General features: G+C 38.6%; 1 protein-coding gene across 3 annotated transcripts in view; it reads right to left on the reverse strand.

The window, feature by feature from the left end:
• Positions 1-10,724: 10,724 nt before the first annotated feature.
• CCDC170 (coiled-coil domain containing 170) overlaps positions 10,725-18,599 on the reverse strand; it is a 42,759-nt gene continuing 34,884 nt past the window's right edge. For all 3 annotated transcript variants that reach the window (XM_026845996.1, XM_026845998.1, XM_026845997.1), the window contains 2 exons: positions 17,811-18,047; positions 10,725-11,850 (listed from right to left, as the gene is read on the reverse strand). In XM_026845996.1, the coding sequence (XP_026701797.1) occupies positions 11,650-11,850; positions 17,811-18,047 (438 nt within the window). In that variant the 3' untranslated portion in view covers positions 10,725-11,649. The remainder of the gene's footprint in view (positions 11,851-17,810; positions 18,048-18,599) is intronic.

Genomic DNA, 18,599 nt, shown 5'->3' on the forward strand with positions numbered 1-18,599 from the left:
ACATCAGTGAAGTATCAGGCCCAGCTGCAGCACAGATGTGCGGCTCAGCACAGCACAGAATCAGAGAATGCAGCAATCTGTCCGCCTTGTGCTTTGCTGCATTTTCCACCAAGTTACTTCACTTTGTTGTAGTTTCTCTGTCTGAAAAGACAGAAGCAATGGGCTAGCAGTCTTTTCTCAAGCACTCTGAGATCCTGCCATAGAAAGTACTACGTTGGAGCATAGTCTTATTATTAATAATTAATAAGTTACAAGTAATTACTAATGATTTATTTTACTGCAATTTAATAGACTAATTATATTAGTAGCTATTAGTAAATTATTGTCAAAACATTTGCAATGAAATGTGTTTATTAGAAATGAGTCACCATTATAATTTTCTTATCATCAATATGACTATTATTTCATGGACAACACAGTGTGTATATTCTGTTCATCACATCATCATATTCTTGTATTCTGACACTTTTCTTTACGAAAGTGTTAATTTAATTTACATATGGGCTATGGTGCTAAACCTGCACTTAATGTCTGCAGGATAGGCACTGATTAAAGAGTGCATTACCATGGTGTTCAATAGTTAGAGAGCTGCTCTCGTAGTAGGTTCTCAAAAAGTAATCAAGGTGGTTAAAAGGAAAATACTGGCTACTGTCACACCCAAGTCCCTTGTAAACCTTTATTCTTCTCCAGGAACACAATTACCGCTTCCCAAAGCACAAGAAGGAATGGCAGAAGTTTGGGAAGTTGTACCACTGCTACAATTGTTGACTCACATGGTATCATATGAACACATGCAATCATGTGTTCACTCAAATGATGACATATGAATGCTATCATGAGAGAGCTTTTTCTGTTTAACATTGAGTAACAAGGTCACGAACCTGTGCCTAGCTGAGAAAAAGTGGAGTGGTAAAACCAAAGTGTTAACTTCTGACTTACAACCCTAAGACAAGCATAGTCTCATTTGTGAAATATTTATTTGAAGTGTACTGTGTTGAGAAATTTATTCTCCAAGGTAGGTCAATTTGCCACTGAAAATATGTCGTCATCTATAAGAGACTTTTCAGAACAGCTTAAGCAGGAATTCTTTTAACATTAAAAGACTGCAATTTTGGGGATGTGAAAATTACAATCCATCTTAGAAATAAATTTATAGTAATCTAAAAGCAAAACCAGAAGAAACAACATGAAATTTTTCTAAAGAAAAAGTCAACAAACTATAGTCTTTTATGTAACCAAATATAAAATAATAGTACTCTAGTGCTTCGTCTATGAAAATTTTAAAGAACTTTCTAAAATTGGGTGGGCTACTGTAATTACCTCCCTTTTAAACAGGGAATAAAAACTTCAGTGCATAACCTTTCCTGAACTGGAGCCTTGAGCAGAAGGAAACTTTTTCCTATTACAAAAATATACATTTTTCTCTGGCAAAAAGATAGCTTGTAAATGCATTTTGGGGGTTTAACTATGACAGGGGTAAAAGCCAAAGTACATAAAAAGTCCATATTCTTACACATTCTAAATGTAAAATAATTCTGATATTCACAGAGCTTTGCAGAATCTGATCTATACAAGTGCTAAGTCATAAAACATGTTTATAACTAAATAGCTGGCAAACTTGCAGGATTTGAGATCGCAAAGGGGACCTATCTAGTTACTAGAGCACTGGGATTTGTAAAATGGAACAATAAAATACTTGGCATTCATGAAATTTTCCTTTTCAAAACAGTAGTGCAAACAGTAATTGTATATTGCATGAACTAACCCTTGGTGCTGTTAAGGATGTGTGGTAATTGCCAGCAATTATTTCTTCCTGTAAGAAGCATTAATTTATTAAACTTACTAGTTTGCTTTGTTGAATATAGCCTTTGTGATGGTATAATTATCTTTCATTAAATATGCATAGAAAAGAATTTTAAATCCTGTTTAATTTAGAAACTATAAAACTGATTTCTCTATTGTATGGAGGAGACACAGGATTCTCAGCTGCTTACCAAAGCTGCAGTTGCTCCAACATTCTGGGCTTCACAACATACTGAATGAAGATCCTTCAGTGAAGGGCTTCATCCTTCCGAAGCTAGACAAACTCACTAAGACAGTGGCCACAAGCCAAAAGTGATGTCTTTCTACTCTTGCTTCTCTACACCCTCTCCCACCACTGAACAGGGAAGGGTCAGTAGTGCTGCCAGAGGGAAAAGCGATTTTTCTTCATGGGAACTCTTTTTCATGGAAAAGGCCACCTTCTGAACATTTTGTGGTTTTCCAAATAGATTCATTGGTATTTTAGCTTTGTCCTTGGGAGACTCATCTCATGCAAGGGCCAAGCAGTGAAAGACAGGCAGGGACCAGAAGCCTTGCTGGAGAGAGTCAAACCACAGTGCCCTGCTACCACGAGGTGAAACTGTGGCTTAGTCACCTGCTGAGTATTAATGGGTGAAAGAGTTCTGATGGTGGTGTGAGAAATGGGAGGGATTTCCCACTGATTTCTCACTTTCTCAAAATATAGTAAGCAAGAAGATGAAAAGTGCTAGGTTAGAGAAATAGAATTATTTCTGTCTTAGAAATTTCTATATTTCAAAAACTTATTTTTCTCCCTTGCGTTTAGACTATTTTCAAACCAACATTTTCTTCATACTTTTTTTCCCCCACTCATTTTGACAGTATTGCTGAACTCTGCCTGAGGCAGAAAGCAGATCATTTTAGTATACTATCTGTTTTTCAAACTCCCATCCCTAAATTTCAGAGGATATTCGCCCTCATAACTCCAGCTAAACTGCAATTATTTTCTTTTTGCAGGTTCTCTGCACCTCCAAAAATCATATATTAAAGCCTTACCCGTATGCAGAATGCATGTCCATAAACACAGTGGAAGAACTGCACAAACCCTGCATGTCCAGTCTCCTGCTTGCGTGAAATGCTGGCAGTAGTGCTGTTCATGCAAACAGATTTGACTCAAGACAGTCCCTGTGAGAGGTGGACAAGGAAGCAAACAGCACTTGCCAAACAGTAGTCTGTGGTAGCATGCATCACTGCTTAGAAGGCACTTGTGGAGACTGCAGTGATGCACACAAAGTGAGAGAGTACCTGCACAGCAAAATACTGGTTTGTATAGGTTTTTTCCATCCTATGTCACCTTGCTTCCTCCCACTCTTCCTTCTTCATTCAGACATCTGAATGCTGATTTTCTGACACCATTCCTGGGTTTTTCCCTTACTGCCCTCAACAGCTTCAGTCTCCCTCCCTTGGTTGGGAAACTCCTTCATCCCGGTCTATGACGAGGAAGCTTCAAACAGCTCCCATCCTCACTGCTACCTGCCACTCACTTCCCAAGCTTCAACTCTCCTGAACACTCATTCCTACCCAACTACTCACACTTCTCCCTTTTTTTTTTTTTTATCTCACAGCCCACCTTTTCTGTATCTCTCCCGTGACACTTCATTTCTCTTCCCTGTAAAACATGCCATAACTAGCTCCTTCCCAAGTCTGCCTCTTTTCCTTTGTGGCTTTGAGCTGGACCACTCCTTCCACTCCCACTTGTTTCAAGTGAAGAGAGCACTGGCAGCAGAGAGATGTGTCAACCTTTCTTCTGGCCCAGAGCAGCCAGGAACATCCATTATAAAGAAGGTCATTTTTTTGCTCTGACCTGAATTGCTCCAAATTGCCAGATTTTTATTTATGAATATAGTCAAATTATGGATTTTCCATTAGTCTTGTTCTTAGGAAGGACTGAACCATTTTGGCTTGAATTTTCAAACTAATAAATTCTGTCAGCTGGCACAGAAGACTTCACTCCTCCTGTAAATAAAATCAAAGCATCACACTGCATTACAGGCAAGGATACTAGTGCTACAGACACATATATAAACTGAACTCACCAAACAGTCAAGAATTTCTTAGGAAAACCACAGATGGAATGTTTTGGAGAAATACAACCTCTTTTTTGACTTTCAGGCCAGGAAGCCACTATAAAGAACTATATTAGAAGAAAAAAAAAAAAAAAAAAAAAAAAAAGCTGTTATAAACAGTTGTTATTCTAACTGGGGGAATTCTGGATCTCTGCCACTTGCTGACGCAGGCATTGCCATTCGTAAAGGTTCCTGAGACTGAAAGGAAGCTTACTTACCTTGATTCTAAAACCATCTGGGCAGCAGTTCTCAAGCATTTTGTCAGCCCTTCCCCTTGCTCCAGCTTCCCTTTTTCCCTCTATAGCATGGGCAGATTCCCAAGGCCAGATGGCCCCTCTTGTTTCTATCCTGAAGCTCATCCACAAGTCAGAAGAAGTTTATAAAGCCTTGCAATTAAGATTTATCAGCAGAGAATTAGTCTGCACAACTCTGAACCCATGATATTATTTCCTCTTTAGGTCATTAGTCTAAATCCATCTTTGTTTACTGGTTGCTTTTTCAAATATTTATTCTGATTCCTATGCTCTCTATAGCCTGATGTCTTGAACTGTTGAGATGAAGAGTTGCTAATAATAAAAAAGGGAAGTAATCTTCAAGCATATTTTTAGTCACTTGAATCAGTCCATTTTAACTCCATGACTTTGTGAGATGAATCTCAAATACTCTCTGTCCCCCAGTACTCCTTCCACAAACCCTCAGGCAGCTAAATGTCGTCAATACATGCTCAACTGTGGATCCCTAAATACTGTATGAGCCACACTACTTCTCCATTCCTGCTGGACACTCTCCAACACTGTTGTCTGTTCTCTGTTCAACTGTTCTTAATCCATTTTCTCAAAGGCAGCCAGCTGAAGTGACAACATAAAAGTATTACTCTAAACATCTGTAATACCAAAAAGTATCAAAATGATAAGACATTTATATTATTGGATATTATGCTTATTGGATGAGGGAAAGGCTGTGGATGTTGTTTAGCTTGACTTTAGCAAGGCCTTTCACACCATTTCCCACAGCATTCTCCTGGCAAAACTGGCTGTTTGTGGCTTGGATGGGCACACACTTTGCTGGGTATAAAACTGGTTGGATGGCCGGGCCCAAAGAGTTGTGGTGAATGGAGTTAAATCTGGTTGGCAGATGGTCACGAGTGGTGTCCCCCAGGGCTTGGTTTTGGGGCCACTCCTGTTTAACATCTTTATTGATGATCTAGACGAGGGGATCGAGTGTGCCCTCAGTCAGTTTGCAGATGACACCCAGTTGGATGGGAGTGTTGATCTGCTCAAGGGCAGGGAGGCTCTGCAGAGAGACCTGGACAGGCTGGAGCCATGGGCTGAGCCCAACTGGAGGAGTTTCAATAAGGCCAAATGCCGGGGGCTGCCCTTGGGCCACAACAACCCCCAGCAGCGCTACAGGCTTGGGGAGGAGTGGCTGGAGAGCTGCCAGTCAGAGAGGGACCTGGGGGTGCTGATTGACAGCCGGCTGAACAGGAGCCAGCAGTGTGCCCAGGTGGCCAAGAAGGCCAATGGCATCCTGGCTTGTGTCAGCAATAGCGTGGCCAGCAGGGACAGGGAAGGGATCTGACCCCTGGACTCGGCACTGGTGAGGCTGCCCCTCGATTCCTGTGTTCAGTTTTGGGCCCCTCACTACAAAAAGGACATTGAATGACTCGAGCGTGTCCAGAGAAGGGCAACGAAGCTGGTTGCACAGGTCGTACGGGGAGCGGTTGAGGGAACTGGGGGTGTTTAGTCTGGAGAAGAGGAGGCTGAGGGGAGACCTCATCGCCCTCTACAGCTACCTGAAAGGAGGCTGCAGAGAGCTGGGGATGAGCCTCTTTAACCAAGTAACAAGCGATAGGACAAGAGGGAATGGCCTCAAGTTGCACCAGGGAAGGTTTAGACGGATATTTGGAAGCATTTCTTTCCAGAAGGGGTTGTTAGGCGTTGGAATGGGCTGCCCAGGGAGGTCGTGGAGTCCCCATCCCTGGGGGTGTTTGAGTCAGGTTGACATAGCACTAAGGGATATGGTATAGTTGGGAACTGTCAGTGTTAGGTTAATGGTTGGACTGGATGACCCTCGAGGTCTTTTCCAACCTAGATGATTCTGTGATTCTGTGATAATCTCAGCACTAGTCCAGCACTTTTCTGCTCAGAGTGGCTTGGACTGATCTCCAAGGAAAGCTCTAGGGGACTTTTATTCCATAACCTGCAGGATTCCTTCATCTACGCTGATGGCCATATACTTCTGCTATAAAAGTGATTGCAGGCTGCTTCTCAAACATCTCCACCTGCACCTGTCTTGTTTATCTGCTGCCATCATTTTACCCTTGTATTATTCCTTCTTCTTCTTGCAGCTCCACTCCCCTACCATGAACCAGCAGTACATATCTGTCCCCTTGTGGTCATATGCCTGCCATAGGCTGCTGTTTCATAGGATCCCTTTAGGCTGACCAAAACCTTTCTGCTCTTTCTCCTCCCCACACAAGAGCATACCTACCATCCTACCTCAGCAGCTCCAGAAAACCACCTAAAAAGGGTATGAAGCATCTTCAACTGTCTGCAGCAGTCTTAAAGACTTTCACAAGAAAGTTAAATGTTCCTCGGCATCTGCTGAACTTCACAGAATGCTCTAAAAGTCTGATCACACCCTGGCTCGAGGTGAGGTGTGTAGCACAGGAGGAGGCCGCCAGGGCTAAGGGACAGAAAGCAGCAGCAGAGCAAGAGCATGGACAGATTTCTCCAGCAGCCCTATGCAACCCGGAGCTAGACTTGAAACTTTGCTGGATGAAGAACAGGGCTGGCCACAGAGATTTTGCTGCAGATAAGTGATCTGTGAAAGATCAAGGTGAGAAAGATATTGATAATGACAGCAAATTTAAGGGCGCATGGGGAGGCTAAGAAATAACAAATAACTTCAGAGAAGGGTTGAGAATTGTCTGTCAGTACTGTATTTCTGCTTGTCCTTTAGGATGTCTGTTAACTGTAAGGCTCTGACCCCCTCTAAGGGCAAGAAGCCAGCCAGAGTAGCTGCCCATACCAGTTTATACTGCTACTTTATAATTTATACTGCACATTTTTACATTGTTACTGCAGTATGAAGGATACACAGAGAAATGCTTTGAAATACTTGTCTTAGTGCTTCTTACTTCTTCACTGTACCAGCTTGAGCTCAAGAGGAGTCTGGCCATCAAAGTGAAGGTTACAGACTGCAGACACTCCCTGTTGGGACCAGAGGTGGCTCTTCCATCTGCCCAGATTTACAGCCCCATTTGCAAGGCTCTCCTTACAGCCCTGCCATGGCCCACACAGCTGCTATGGTCATGCTCTTCCTCACTGTACAAAAACATGACCAGAGGGGGAAAGGGCTGAGTCAGCTCAGCTGGTGTGCTGCTGCCTTCCTCCTCACAACTGAGGAAGGTCTTCCAGCACCCCAGTTACCACCGTACATCTCTTTTGTAATCAGAACTCCAGCGCACAGCCTGATGAGCGGTAGAACATCCCAGCCAGCGAGGGTCATGGCTGAGGAGGGGACTGGGCAACCGATGGGGACACAGATAGCATGCACCAGCGTGAGCATGCCCAGACCTAGGCAGCCCTCGGCAGTGGGCTCTGCTGCCCACAGCACACGGGCAGAGGTTGCCTGCACCGCCTGGCAGGAACAATTGCCCCCAGCAGGCAGCATCCCAATTTTGGAAGGGGAAACTAAGTTTATTCTTCTGGAATGAATTCAGACCTCTCAATGAACGCTCTAAAGAGCATTTGTCACTACTAAGGTCACTAGCAAGAATATTTTCTAGATCCTTTTCCAGATTAAATTAGTGTCCTATTTAAAAATAATATTAATAGTAAATTGAATGTTTGGTTTATAACCAAGCACACATCTTCACCACCCAAAACAATAACATTCAATGTATGGGGAAAAAAAACCCACCTATGTACATTTACATACCTAGGGACCGAATCCTATTCAGCTCCCAGCTTAGTTAGTCTTCCTGCACTCCAGTCCCATCCCTAGCTTTACTAAAAGCTGTCTGAGTTGGTTTCTCTACCTGAGACCTCTTGGAAGTTTGGATCCCATTTGCCCACACTGCAATCTTATTTTTCTTGTTTCTCCCACTTACCAAAAGTGTAAGTAATGACAAGGGGGAAAAAAAAAAAAAAAAAAAGCAAGCATATCTCAACTGTTCTCTTTATTCTCTTCTGAAAAGAAGTGTTCTTCTTTGTCTCACGGCTCATTAGCTGACTTTAAAACTGTCAGAAGAGTCATCTATTTTGTTCAAGCAAATTGTCTTGTTCTGTAGATCTTTCATTTCTGACTCATGACTAATTATGAGTAAAATCTAATAAACTCATCCTCCTTTTCTTCCAGAAAAAAAAAAAAAAAAACAAAAAAAAACAACCAAAAAACACAAAAACATTGCTGTAGAGGATTCTTCCTTGTTTTGACAGAAGAAAAAAGCAATTTGAAATCTTCCATTTGAAAAGGATTAGGTTTGAACATTCTTTCCAATTTCTATTCTGGCAAGCTATCTTTTTTTTTTATTTTCCACATAGCTTTTTTTTAGTTAAAATCTATTATGACTTTGGTCATCCAGAATTCCCCCCCCTTGCACCATCATAATGAGCAAAATAATCCAGTAACTGAACAGCCCCAGGAAAATGTGGATGATGCACACAAAAGAAAATACAGAAAAGCAAGTAAACTGCTTTATACAGTAATAATGAACTCTAGGGCTACTTAAGTTGAAGAGTAATTTAATGTGATCTGTCTTTATGCTTCCTAATTCTAATTCAGCCTTTATACTTAATTTCTTTGAGATGTCATAGTTCTATCATGTTTCAAAGAACATATCAATTATATGATGTATAGACAAAAATTCAGTTGCATATATTTAAATACACTCCTAATATCATAACACTTATTTTTCTATTTGCTTTGTGATTTTATTATTACAATGTTTATGGTATGTAAATTATGTAATTTCAATATCTACAGTTGCAACATTTTAATTTGTTTTGTCCTTTTTTAACACTGCCAATCTGAAATAATGAAGTTGTCTTCATTGGCGCTGGTCCAGCTATTACTTGGAGAAAAAAAGATCTAGCCCTGTAAGTGTACCATTCTTTGATTTCATAGTTACTTTTCTCTTTAATATGTATTCTGTTGATAAATCAAGAATCCTTTACCACAATAAAAGAGTAATTATGAACAGCTAGCAAACTCAATCCCATATCTTTTATTAATAGAAAACTAGTAAAAATAATGTGCTGAAAGAGGGGTATCTGCTGACACAGCTTTAACACACACTTTCAGGTTTCTATCAGATCTGTCTTGTGTTGAATGCATCTTGGTTTAAATAAGAAGAAAATGTTTGAAAATGTTGAAAACATTCATAAGCCTTTTTTTTTTTTTTTTCCTAAAAGGTAGACTAAGTTCAGTGCTGTATGAAACAAACCTTAAAAAAAAAAAAAAAAATTGCAAGTCAGTTTAAACTTTGTTCAGAGCTTAATAAAATTACATGGGTCAAAAATCACCCGAACTTTGTTCATGTCAAATTACTTTTTTTTTTTTTTTTATTTGTTTTGGCTAAATGAACAAAGGTGTTACTGCTCTTCCAAAGTAAAGCAAATACAGGGAATATTAATAATAAGCTAAGAGGTCATATTCCTTGATAAACATTAGCATTAATATTTTTAAAAATATAGATCCACCATGTGAAAAAAAGAAAAAGGTATTAGAAAATCTTTATTCTACTTTCTGTTGGCTTAACACAGAAGACAGTAATCAGGCTTTACTACCAAGTTCATGTGAAAGCCTGCCTTCTCTGATGTAATTCGGAGAACTTTGCTGATGGCTTCTGTGGGGCTGGAACTTCACCGCTGGTGGTGGGGCAGCAGGATACAGAGCTGCTGAGCATGGCAGGAAATTTTAAGCCTCCTGGCAGACAGTAGGAAATCATCTCACAACCATGAAATATGCATACTTACTTTATAATTGGCACTCTTAGAGACTATTTCTTAAAGTTATGAATGTATTATCTGGGCTGAGTGGACCTAATTTTGTAATACAGTTTATTTAATGTGCAAAATATGGTAAAAAATGCTTCGTATAATATTTATTAACATGGATGAAGACTGGTTTTGTTGTTTAGTAATAACTCAAGCAGAAGTGCCTATAGAACCAGCAAAAGCTTTAAACTTGTATTCTCTCATGAAGAATTAGAAAATGATTATATCCTTTTCCACCCTCTAAATTCCCAAGACATCATGCCTAAAAATATTTACATTTCAATTTTTACCTTACTTTAAAATTGTGCTTTCCTAAGTTTAAGTCTGTATAATTTAATATTAGCATTTTCCTTTATTCCATTTATTAAACTGTACATGAATAACAATGTTTCATTATAAAACAAGAAAGGAAATTGATTTTAATCCAGATAGACACAGGAGTATAATAATATATGATTTACCACATCTCCTCAAATGAGTGATTTTGCAAAAGCTTGGGTGTTTTTTGGTTTTTTACCAACAAGTCACTGAGAAATGATTCTTCAGAGGCAAGTGAAATAAAACCAACCTATAATGCTTTGAGTCCCTAGCCAGATACCAAAATTACCACACTTCCTTGAAAAAGTCTCATTTTTCTTAAAATACTGTGCTCAGTTTTAGTGAGTGGGTTATCATTTGCTCAGATACTGTAGAAAGTCCACAAATAGCCAGACAAAAATAGGTAAATCTTTTTTACTGTTCTGCACATCCATACAAAATATATAATGAGAAGAGACAACTGAAAACACAGAATCATGTTTGAGTGTGCTATTAAAACAGATTTATTGTTCAAATTTCTTTTAAAAAATCAAGAAGTTTAATCACACTCAGAAAGGGTGATAGACAAGCAGCTTTTATGATTAACAGGTAGTTCTGGATACCTTGTCATTGCTTTTCTGAAAATAAAGACTAGTAATTCAACTATTTTCTGTAGTGCATAAGCATTTTAAAATAACTTTTTATTAACTCAAAAGAACTGCCACTATTTGACCTATGGATTAATTGCCCAAGGAATACAGAAGCTAGAAGAAAAATTTTCAAGGTATCATGACCAAGGGCAACATGCAATTTTACCAAATAGATCTACATCAGGCACATGACTGGACTCTGTGAAAGAGCCTTTGCTGAAAAAGTGTAACTTTGTTTTGGCACAAGAGCAGACTAAGGAAACAACATAAGAAAAAAATCCCTTGTCCCAAAATTGTGATAGTCCTCTGTCTAACTTCCAATCTTGGAGCTGAAGTCCTTATATGTAAAAATGCAGAGAGAGGTCTCATTTTGCAAGAACAGCAGCAGGACAACTACCACTTTATTTCATCCATCACCCAGAGATAAAAAGCACACGGAATGTCACTGAATCTGACATTCAATAGCGAGTACTTCCCAGAACTGTGAACTGACCTCGGGTGGCCCATGCCTTCAATGCATCTGCAGTGAAACTGGAGGGCTATACATTGTTCACATATTGACTGTTATTTTCATAGCAGAAGTATTACGTTGCCCAGGGATTTTCCCTTTGCTATTTCTAGGCTGCTGGCTTTATCCATTCAGTTGTCTCCCTGCTGAAACACTAAAAATCAGCCCAAGTCAGTATGTCCAGAGTAGGGAACAGAAATAAAAATCTGCTTTCTATGGACATCTAGCAGGTAGGGAAGCACAAGGGAAAATTTTACTTTGTTTTGTCTCCTTATAAAACCTGTGTTTCAGTGAAGAAACTGTACATTTCTTTGTGAGTGCTCCTCTGGTGCCCTTGCCACTTCTTTGAGGCAGACACAGGGGAAGTAGTGGTGCTGATGAGAGTGAATCAACCCTTCAAGACGTGTAATGATTTCATAGTCAGGAAGAGCCAGGCTAGCAATGTTGAGGCCCAGCATCCGTGAGACCACCTCTCGGAAATCTGCCAGCTGCAAGAGCAAGTGGAAAGGAATTAAAATAAATACCAAGCAAAGGAGATGCCTGGAAAACATACACATATATGCATACATAAAAATACAAGCATTTGTATTAGTGGTGCAAAATATAGGAATTTCTGCTGTTGCTCAATACAAAGAAGTTGAAGATGATGGAAACAGCCTTCTGGTGTGTACCTCAAATAACAAAACACATAAACAGCTGAGGTGCTAAGGATCTTGAACACCAAACAGAGTTTCATGTGTTCTTTAGTATTCTTCACAGGATACTAAATATCTTCCCTGCTGACTCAACAGCAAAAACTGAGGAAAGAACAGGAAGAGCTCTACTTGACCTAGATGACTGCAAACTACACAGGCAACTGGAAACTCTGGTGGGTGCAGCCCACAACAGAGGCAAAGGTCGTGGTCCCGATCTCAAACTCCTGACCACTTCCTGCCACCGTTCACCTTCACCCTGCACTTCCTTGTGGAAACCGCTGTAGAAAGGAGGAAGTTAGAAGAAGGGTGGAGGTTTGGCACATCCTTCAGTCTGACTTTGACTTGAAATCAGGATGCAGCCAAAATTCAAGATGCAGCCTGGGAAATGTTCATTTTCCTTCTGTGCCTAGGTGCTGAAAATATATCACAGAAAGGGTATTTGGCAAAATAATTAAAGAAATCAGGTTTCTCTCTGCAATTCCAAATGGACAGACATCCACAAGTAATTGTGATCACTAGTGACCTGCCAGTAACTAAATTAAAAACTTAAGACCAGATGAACATGAATGCTGATTTACTCAGCTCACAATATGGATCATTATAAGTCAAACATCAATGCCTCTTCAATGGCCAATGCATTACACAGCCCATATGACCAATGCCTTAATACCCCTTATCATCAACACACAATTAAAAGAGGAAAATGTTCCTATTGGAGGATATATGCTTGTCTTGGTATTTGATTGTCCAGCTCCCCATTCCCAAGCATGACAGATTCAAAATGTCACAAAAACATCAAAACCATCAAGAAGCCAGATTTGTGCTCTGGTGTGGCAGCACTCACTCCATCAATCAAGTTGACAGCTAATGGTGAGGAGATAAATGAACTCCTGAAATAGAGATAAAAGCACTCCTGAAATACATCTCCAACCCTAGGAATAGTGTGGAGAACTCTAAAGCAGTTATAACATTTGTGAGGCAAGCTGCAAAAACCCTGAAAACAAGGTCTCAGTTCCAAGACTTTGCCAAAGAGTGTGTTTCATCCCAGTACACACCCTAAGGAGCTGCCATCAGTTCAAAAAAACAAACATGGAAACCAAGACAGCATAGGGCAGAAGGATTGGAGAATTCAGTCTCAGCTCTCTGTCTTGGATGAAACACTGGAACAATGTAACACCAAAAACCCCCAAATTCCCATATCTTCTCTTCAACACCAACTCAGGTGGCCATTGATATGGGGCTCTGGCAGTGTGCTGGGCAAGGACAATTTAGCAGACGCTTAAGATTTTTTTTATACATCTGGATCACAGACAGAATAAGCAGGCAGCAGAGCTGGAATTTGTTTCCATGCAGACTTTATGTTAAAAGATCAAGGCAACACTCTTCAAAGATCCAGTCTTTGGATGAACTAAATCCCCACAGGACATCTATACAGCAAACCCAAGTGGTCCCCTGGGAGCACAGTGGGGTCTGCGCTTTGCACTGAATTTCTTGCTCTCCCATCTTTCCTATTGCAGGCTGTTCGATTTAATTACAGCAACTGTGAGTACATCAAATTGTACTACAACCATGTATCAAATGCAATCAAATTAAATTTGATGCACTGATACAGATTATTGATCAGCAGGATTTTGCCAGAAGGAATAGATACAAATTAAAATGTATAAACAATCATATCACTGTTTTCTGATACAAAAAGTAGGTCATACCTATACTGAATGTGCAATTAATATGCTAAGAATTCAGTAACTTTAATCAGCCAATAACCTAAACTGGAAAGTACATGGAGCTCCTAAAGAAATCCTTTAAGCCATTCATTTATATGAATTTTAAATTGAGGGTTTTTTTCCACTTTAATGTAATAACACTTAGACAAAAAACAACTTTTCTGAATATTATATTGTGGCATATAAAGTACAGTGCAGATCAAGCTGTAGTTCAGTGAAAATACAGAAGGACTGATGACAAAGATAAATTCTCCACGTAAATTGGCAAAGAGAACCATCACTCTTGGATGCAAAAATGCCCCACCAGAACTTAAAATTCAATCTGAATTTTAAAAAATCCAAACAAAAGCGACAGATTATACACTCTGGACAATCTTTAGAATGTCTCACATGGAGAAAGATGCATGTTTATACTCTTAAATGGATACAGAGCTGTAAGCACATCATGAACAACTTTCTAAAATCTTGCACTAAAACATGTAAGTTCTAGATAAACATTAAACAAGAAATGTGTTTCAGCTTTAAAACCAATGCAGTGGAGGTACTAAGAACACAACAATTCTGCTGAAATACTAGAAGATAATAGAAGTACCATTTAACTCTATTTAAGGCTTTCTTCAATAGCAGTTAATATTTCTAAGGTAGACACAATCTGAAGTAAAATTATCTGAAGTAAAAGGAAAGTAATGCAATTTAGAACATTAACCCAAGATATAAGAGAGGGGAGCAGAAGTAAAAAACAAGACACTACATTCTGGTTTTATGCTGTACCTGCACAAAAGTAGAAGGGGTCTTATTCCAATAGAAGAAAAAAAAAAAAAAAAAAAAGGAAACTAAGACTGGGAAAAATCTCTATAACAAAAACATAAAAAACTTAACCAAAACATTGATATTTATAGTCTTACTCCAAGTACTACTGCAAATAAGGATAGTAGATAATCTCTAGTTGACTGCAGTGGTCATGTTATCATGTGAACATCCTTTTGTCATCGGTCATTATGCATACCCTTTGTCTAGTCTTATTAAAATGAATGTCAGCTATGTTGATATTTATTTATATTCAGAAATACGCAAGAATGAAATATGAAATCAGGAAGGATTTTTTTTCACTCCACAGAGAGAGGAAGTCCAGCACGGATGTTTGTAAACTTACACTTACTCATAAAATTTCAATATATCCAACTAACTCCTCACTATATATCCATTCTAGTAATCTCTAGTGTTTTGACTCCACATATTGCTTTACCTCTCTATGGTTTTTACTCTACAGTATGATTTTATAATGCTTTAAACAGCATTTTTTAAACTGGTTTTATATGTCTGTTCAAGAATATGCACTCTTTGCTGTTATTTGCTATAGCCACCAAAACTGACTGTTAATCAATCCTAAAGCAGACTGGCAGTGTTATTACACCCTGCTTACAGGTCTTCACTTCTGAAAATTCAGATGCTTTGATTCTGTGCAGTCTCTTAAAAAAAAAAAAAAAAAAAAAGGGAAAAAGGAAAAAAGGAACAAGACACAAATGCCAAAGCTAAATTTTCCTCTTAAACTTAGTAGGAATTAACAGTCTAAAGAGCAAAGAACAACCAGAAACACTGTGTTAAATCCCAATTCTGAGTTAATTTTAAATTATTTCAATCTGATCTTAATTTCTGACTTCACTTGTGTATTTTCTGCCTGCCTTTATGATCAGAAGACAAATCAATGTCTTAACCAGTTGGCAGTAGTTCAATTCTGCATGGAAAACAGCCACAAAATATGATGATGTTATTTAACATTACACATAATGATATCCATGGCAAGCAGCAGAGTATACCTGAAAAAAACATGCAAATGCATGGTCAACCTGGTCACATCAACAACTCGACTGGGTAACAGCAATTTCAGTTTCTAGTAGTTTTCTTACAAATGCATACATACACAGGTTATATGGCTGTGCTTATATTCAGATTAAATTTATACACACGTGCTCAGAGAATAATTTAACATCTGCATTTGTTACCTTTTACAGAGAGTGAGGGAAGTCTAGTCTGGTTTACCCTCCCTGAGAAGGAAGACTGAGCGAGTCCAAAGCAGGTGAAAAACTACACAGGGATAGGGATAAGGAAGCAACTCTTCTTGGGTAATGGATCAGAAGAAGTCAGGAAAAAAACTCATGTGTTAATTAATGAGAAAGTTTAGAATTAATTCTCTTCCTTAGGAACAGTAGCTTTATTTTAAGGACAAATTTCAGCTAAGTAAACTGTTAAGATACAGGAGCATATGCTATGAATATTACTGGCAATTCTCATATTCTCAAAGTGCCGTTACTGCTGATCAGCACTGCACAATTACCAGGCACTGGTCTTGCCAACAGCTTTGCTCCCAGTTTAGCAGTATAGTTCCACCTGCAGGTATTTGAAATGTTCCTGTGCTGCAGACGATTGTGGATGATGGTGAATTATAAACTGAGATTTTCCGTTCACTAACCCAGACAGGTTGAGAACCAGTGCTATGCTGTGCTTAAGCATTATGCACTTTGTAGCCCACTTAACCTCATTTTTCCCATGTTCTTCAAATTTAGACAAAGAACACTGCTACAGTATTCAAGTGGCTTGAAGCCTTGGGTTTTGACAGTAAAAATTCAACATTTATGTGTTTTTAGCAACTAAAGTGTCACTCCATGGAATAATTTCCTGAATATAATTCATACCTCCTTCTGTGTGCGGGAAGCTTCCTTTCCTCATGAAACATACGAAGAAATTAAATTTTCCTGCCAAGTTTCTAACCTTCATTATAAAACAAAACAGTCCTAAAATTTCCCAGGAAGAAAGATCCCCAGGTTTTTTGTCTATCCTCCACGTGAGTAAAAAAAAAAATATTTCTGACTCATTTTTGGAATAGCATTCTTAAATTTCATCCAGAGCCATTGCTAAGGCCAGCATATAGAGTAAAAATTTTAGCTGGAAAAACTAACAAAGTTTGAAGCAGTTGGAATAAGGAATTTAAATTACATGCTTTTTACTGTAAAGAAGCATCCTATTGGCTTTAAACAATTATGCCATCTATAATGCTGCTACAAAACACAATATGCAGGCCAATTACTTACATACTTAACATTTTTTTTAATTAGAATGGAACACATTTACTAATGTGTTTCCCACAAACTCCTTACAGCCTCTCCAAGGTGAGTTACCACAAAAATCTTTCTTACCTAAAATTTAATAAAGTTATGTGTCACAAATCAATCCAAAATAATTACATTTAATATTAAGTCTGGTTTGGTTTGTTTTTTTAAAATTTCTGATCTTTTCCAACATTCTTTGAATTTATGACCTATACATGGTAACACAGAATTACAGAATAACTTAGGTTGGAAAAGACCTTTAAGATCATCAAGTCCAACCATTAACCTAGCACTGCTAAGTCTACCTCTAAACCATGTTCCTAAGTGCCATATCTACAGGTCTTCTGAATACCTCCAGGGATGGTGACTCAGCCACTTGCCTAGGCAGCCCAATCCAGTGTTTGACAACCGTTTTGGTGAATAAATATTTCCTAATATCCAATCTAAACCTCTCTTATAGCTCAACTTGAGGCCATTTCCTCTTGTCCTATCACTTAGCCTTGTTGAATCTCATGCAGTTGGCAAGGAGAAAGTGTGAGACAGAGGAAGAGAAATAAAAGGAAACGGATGAGGAGAAGTTGGTAAGCTTTATACCTAAGATATATGGAAAAAACATACCTTAAAAAGATTTTAAAAGGATTTTAAAGCATTTTTATACCTCTCAAAAAAGTGATATATTTTGCAATGAACAAAGAAAACAATGCCTATATTTATTATTCATCTTCTTGAATATATAACTTGAAGAATGGCTTTGCCTCTCAGAATCACAACTGCAAATCTGGCCCACATGTGTGAGCTAAAATTTCCTGTTTACTAATGTTCACAAAAGCTTTTAGCACAACTGGATAGCTGTTGCACCTGTACCACATTCTCATATTTTAAGTGACAGTTAGCGTTTGTCAAATACCTATACACCTACCTGTCTCTCTCTTTTTGCTAATTCTGCAAGGGTTGTTTTAAGCACCTTCATCTCACTGGTAACTGCTTCTAACATATTTTTGTTTTTCTCTTTATCTTCAGTAGCTTTACGCTCCTTTAAGAGAAGTTCTGATTTGACAGAGATAAGTTGTTTCTCAGCCTTTTCTTTCATTCTTTCCAATTTGCCTTGAGACTTACTGAGTTCTTCTATAGTTCTGTCCTGCTCCAAGGTTTTGATCTGCAATAACATTATGTTATATTTGTCACACTTTTTCATCTAACACGAACAAATAATAAAAATATCAGGAGTAATCCTGAGTAAGCACTTTAACGTGGTTTCTTGATGAAATCACATGTACAGGTGAACTGAAAAGTTATTAAAGGAGACTGGCCAATCTCAACTCAACTAGGAAAAAGATTTTTGTTTCAAAGACAGTTAATTCTCCACAGGTTTTGTGAATAGAGGTAGCTGGATAGACAAAAACCCACAGTGAGAGTTCATTCTCTGCTAGCCCCTGAAAAAGTAAAAAAAGTTGCCAAATGTTTTGCTGGTAAAAACTGTTCAGTTGGAACATGCACCTACTTATCTATTTCACTCCATCAGCCACAAGATATAAACTCACATAAAATCAATCTTCCTTTCTTCCAGTAGTAGCAAGCTATCAATGGCTGCAAACTACTTGTATTCACCTGAGTTAAAGCAGGTAATTTATTAGTGCTGCAATGTAATAAAATGGGAACAATGAAAATTTAGCATCTTGCCTGTTTTATGCAGAACCCCCCCCCCTTT

Source organism: Athene cunicularia, assembly GCF_003259725.1.
Source record: "Athene cunicularia isolate RWA chromosome 3 unlocalized genomic scaffold, athCun1 chr3_part1, whole genome shotgun sequence".
Taxonomy (NCBI): domain Eukaryota; kingdom Metazoa; phylum Chordata; class Aves; order Strigiformes; family Strigidae; genus Athene; species Athene cunicularia.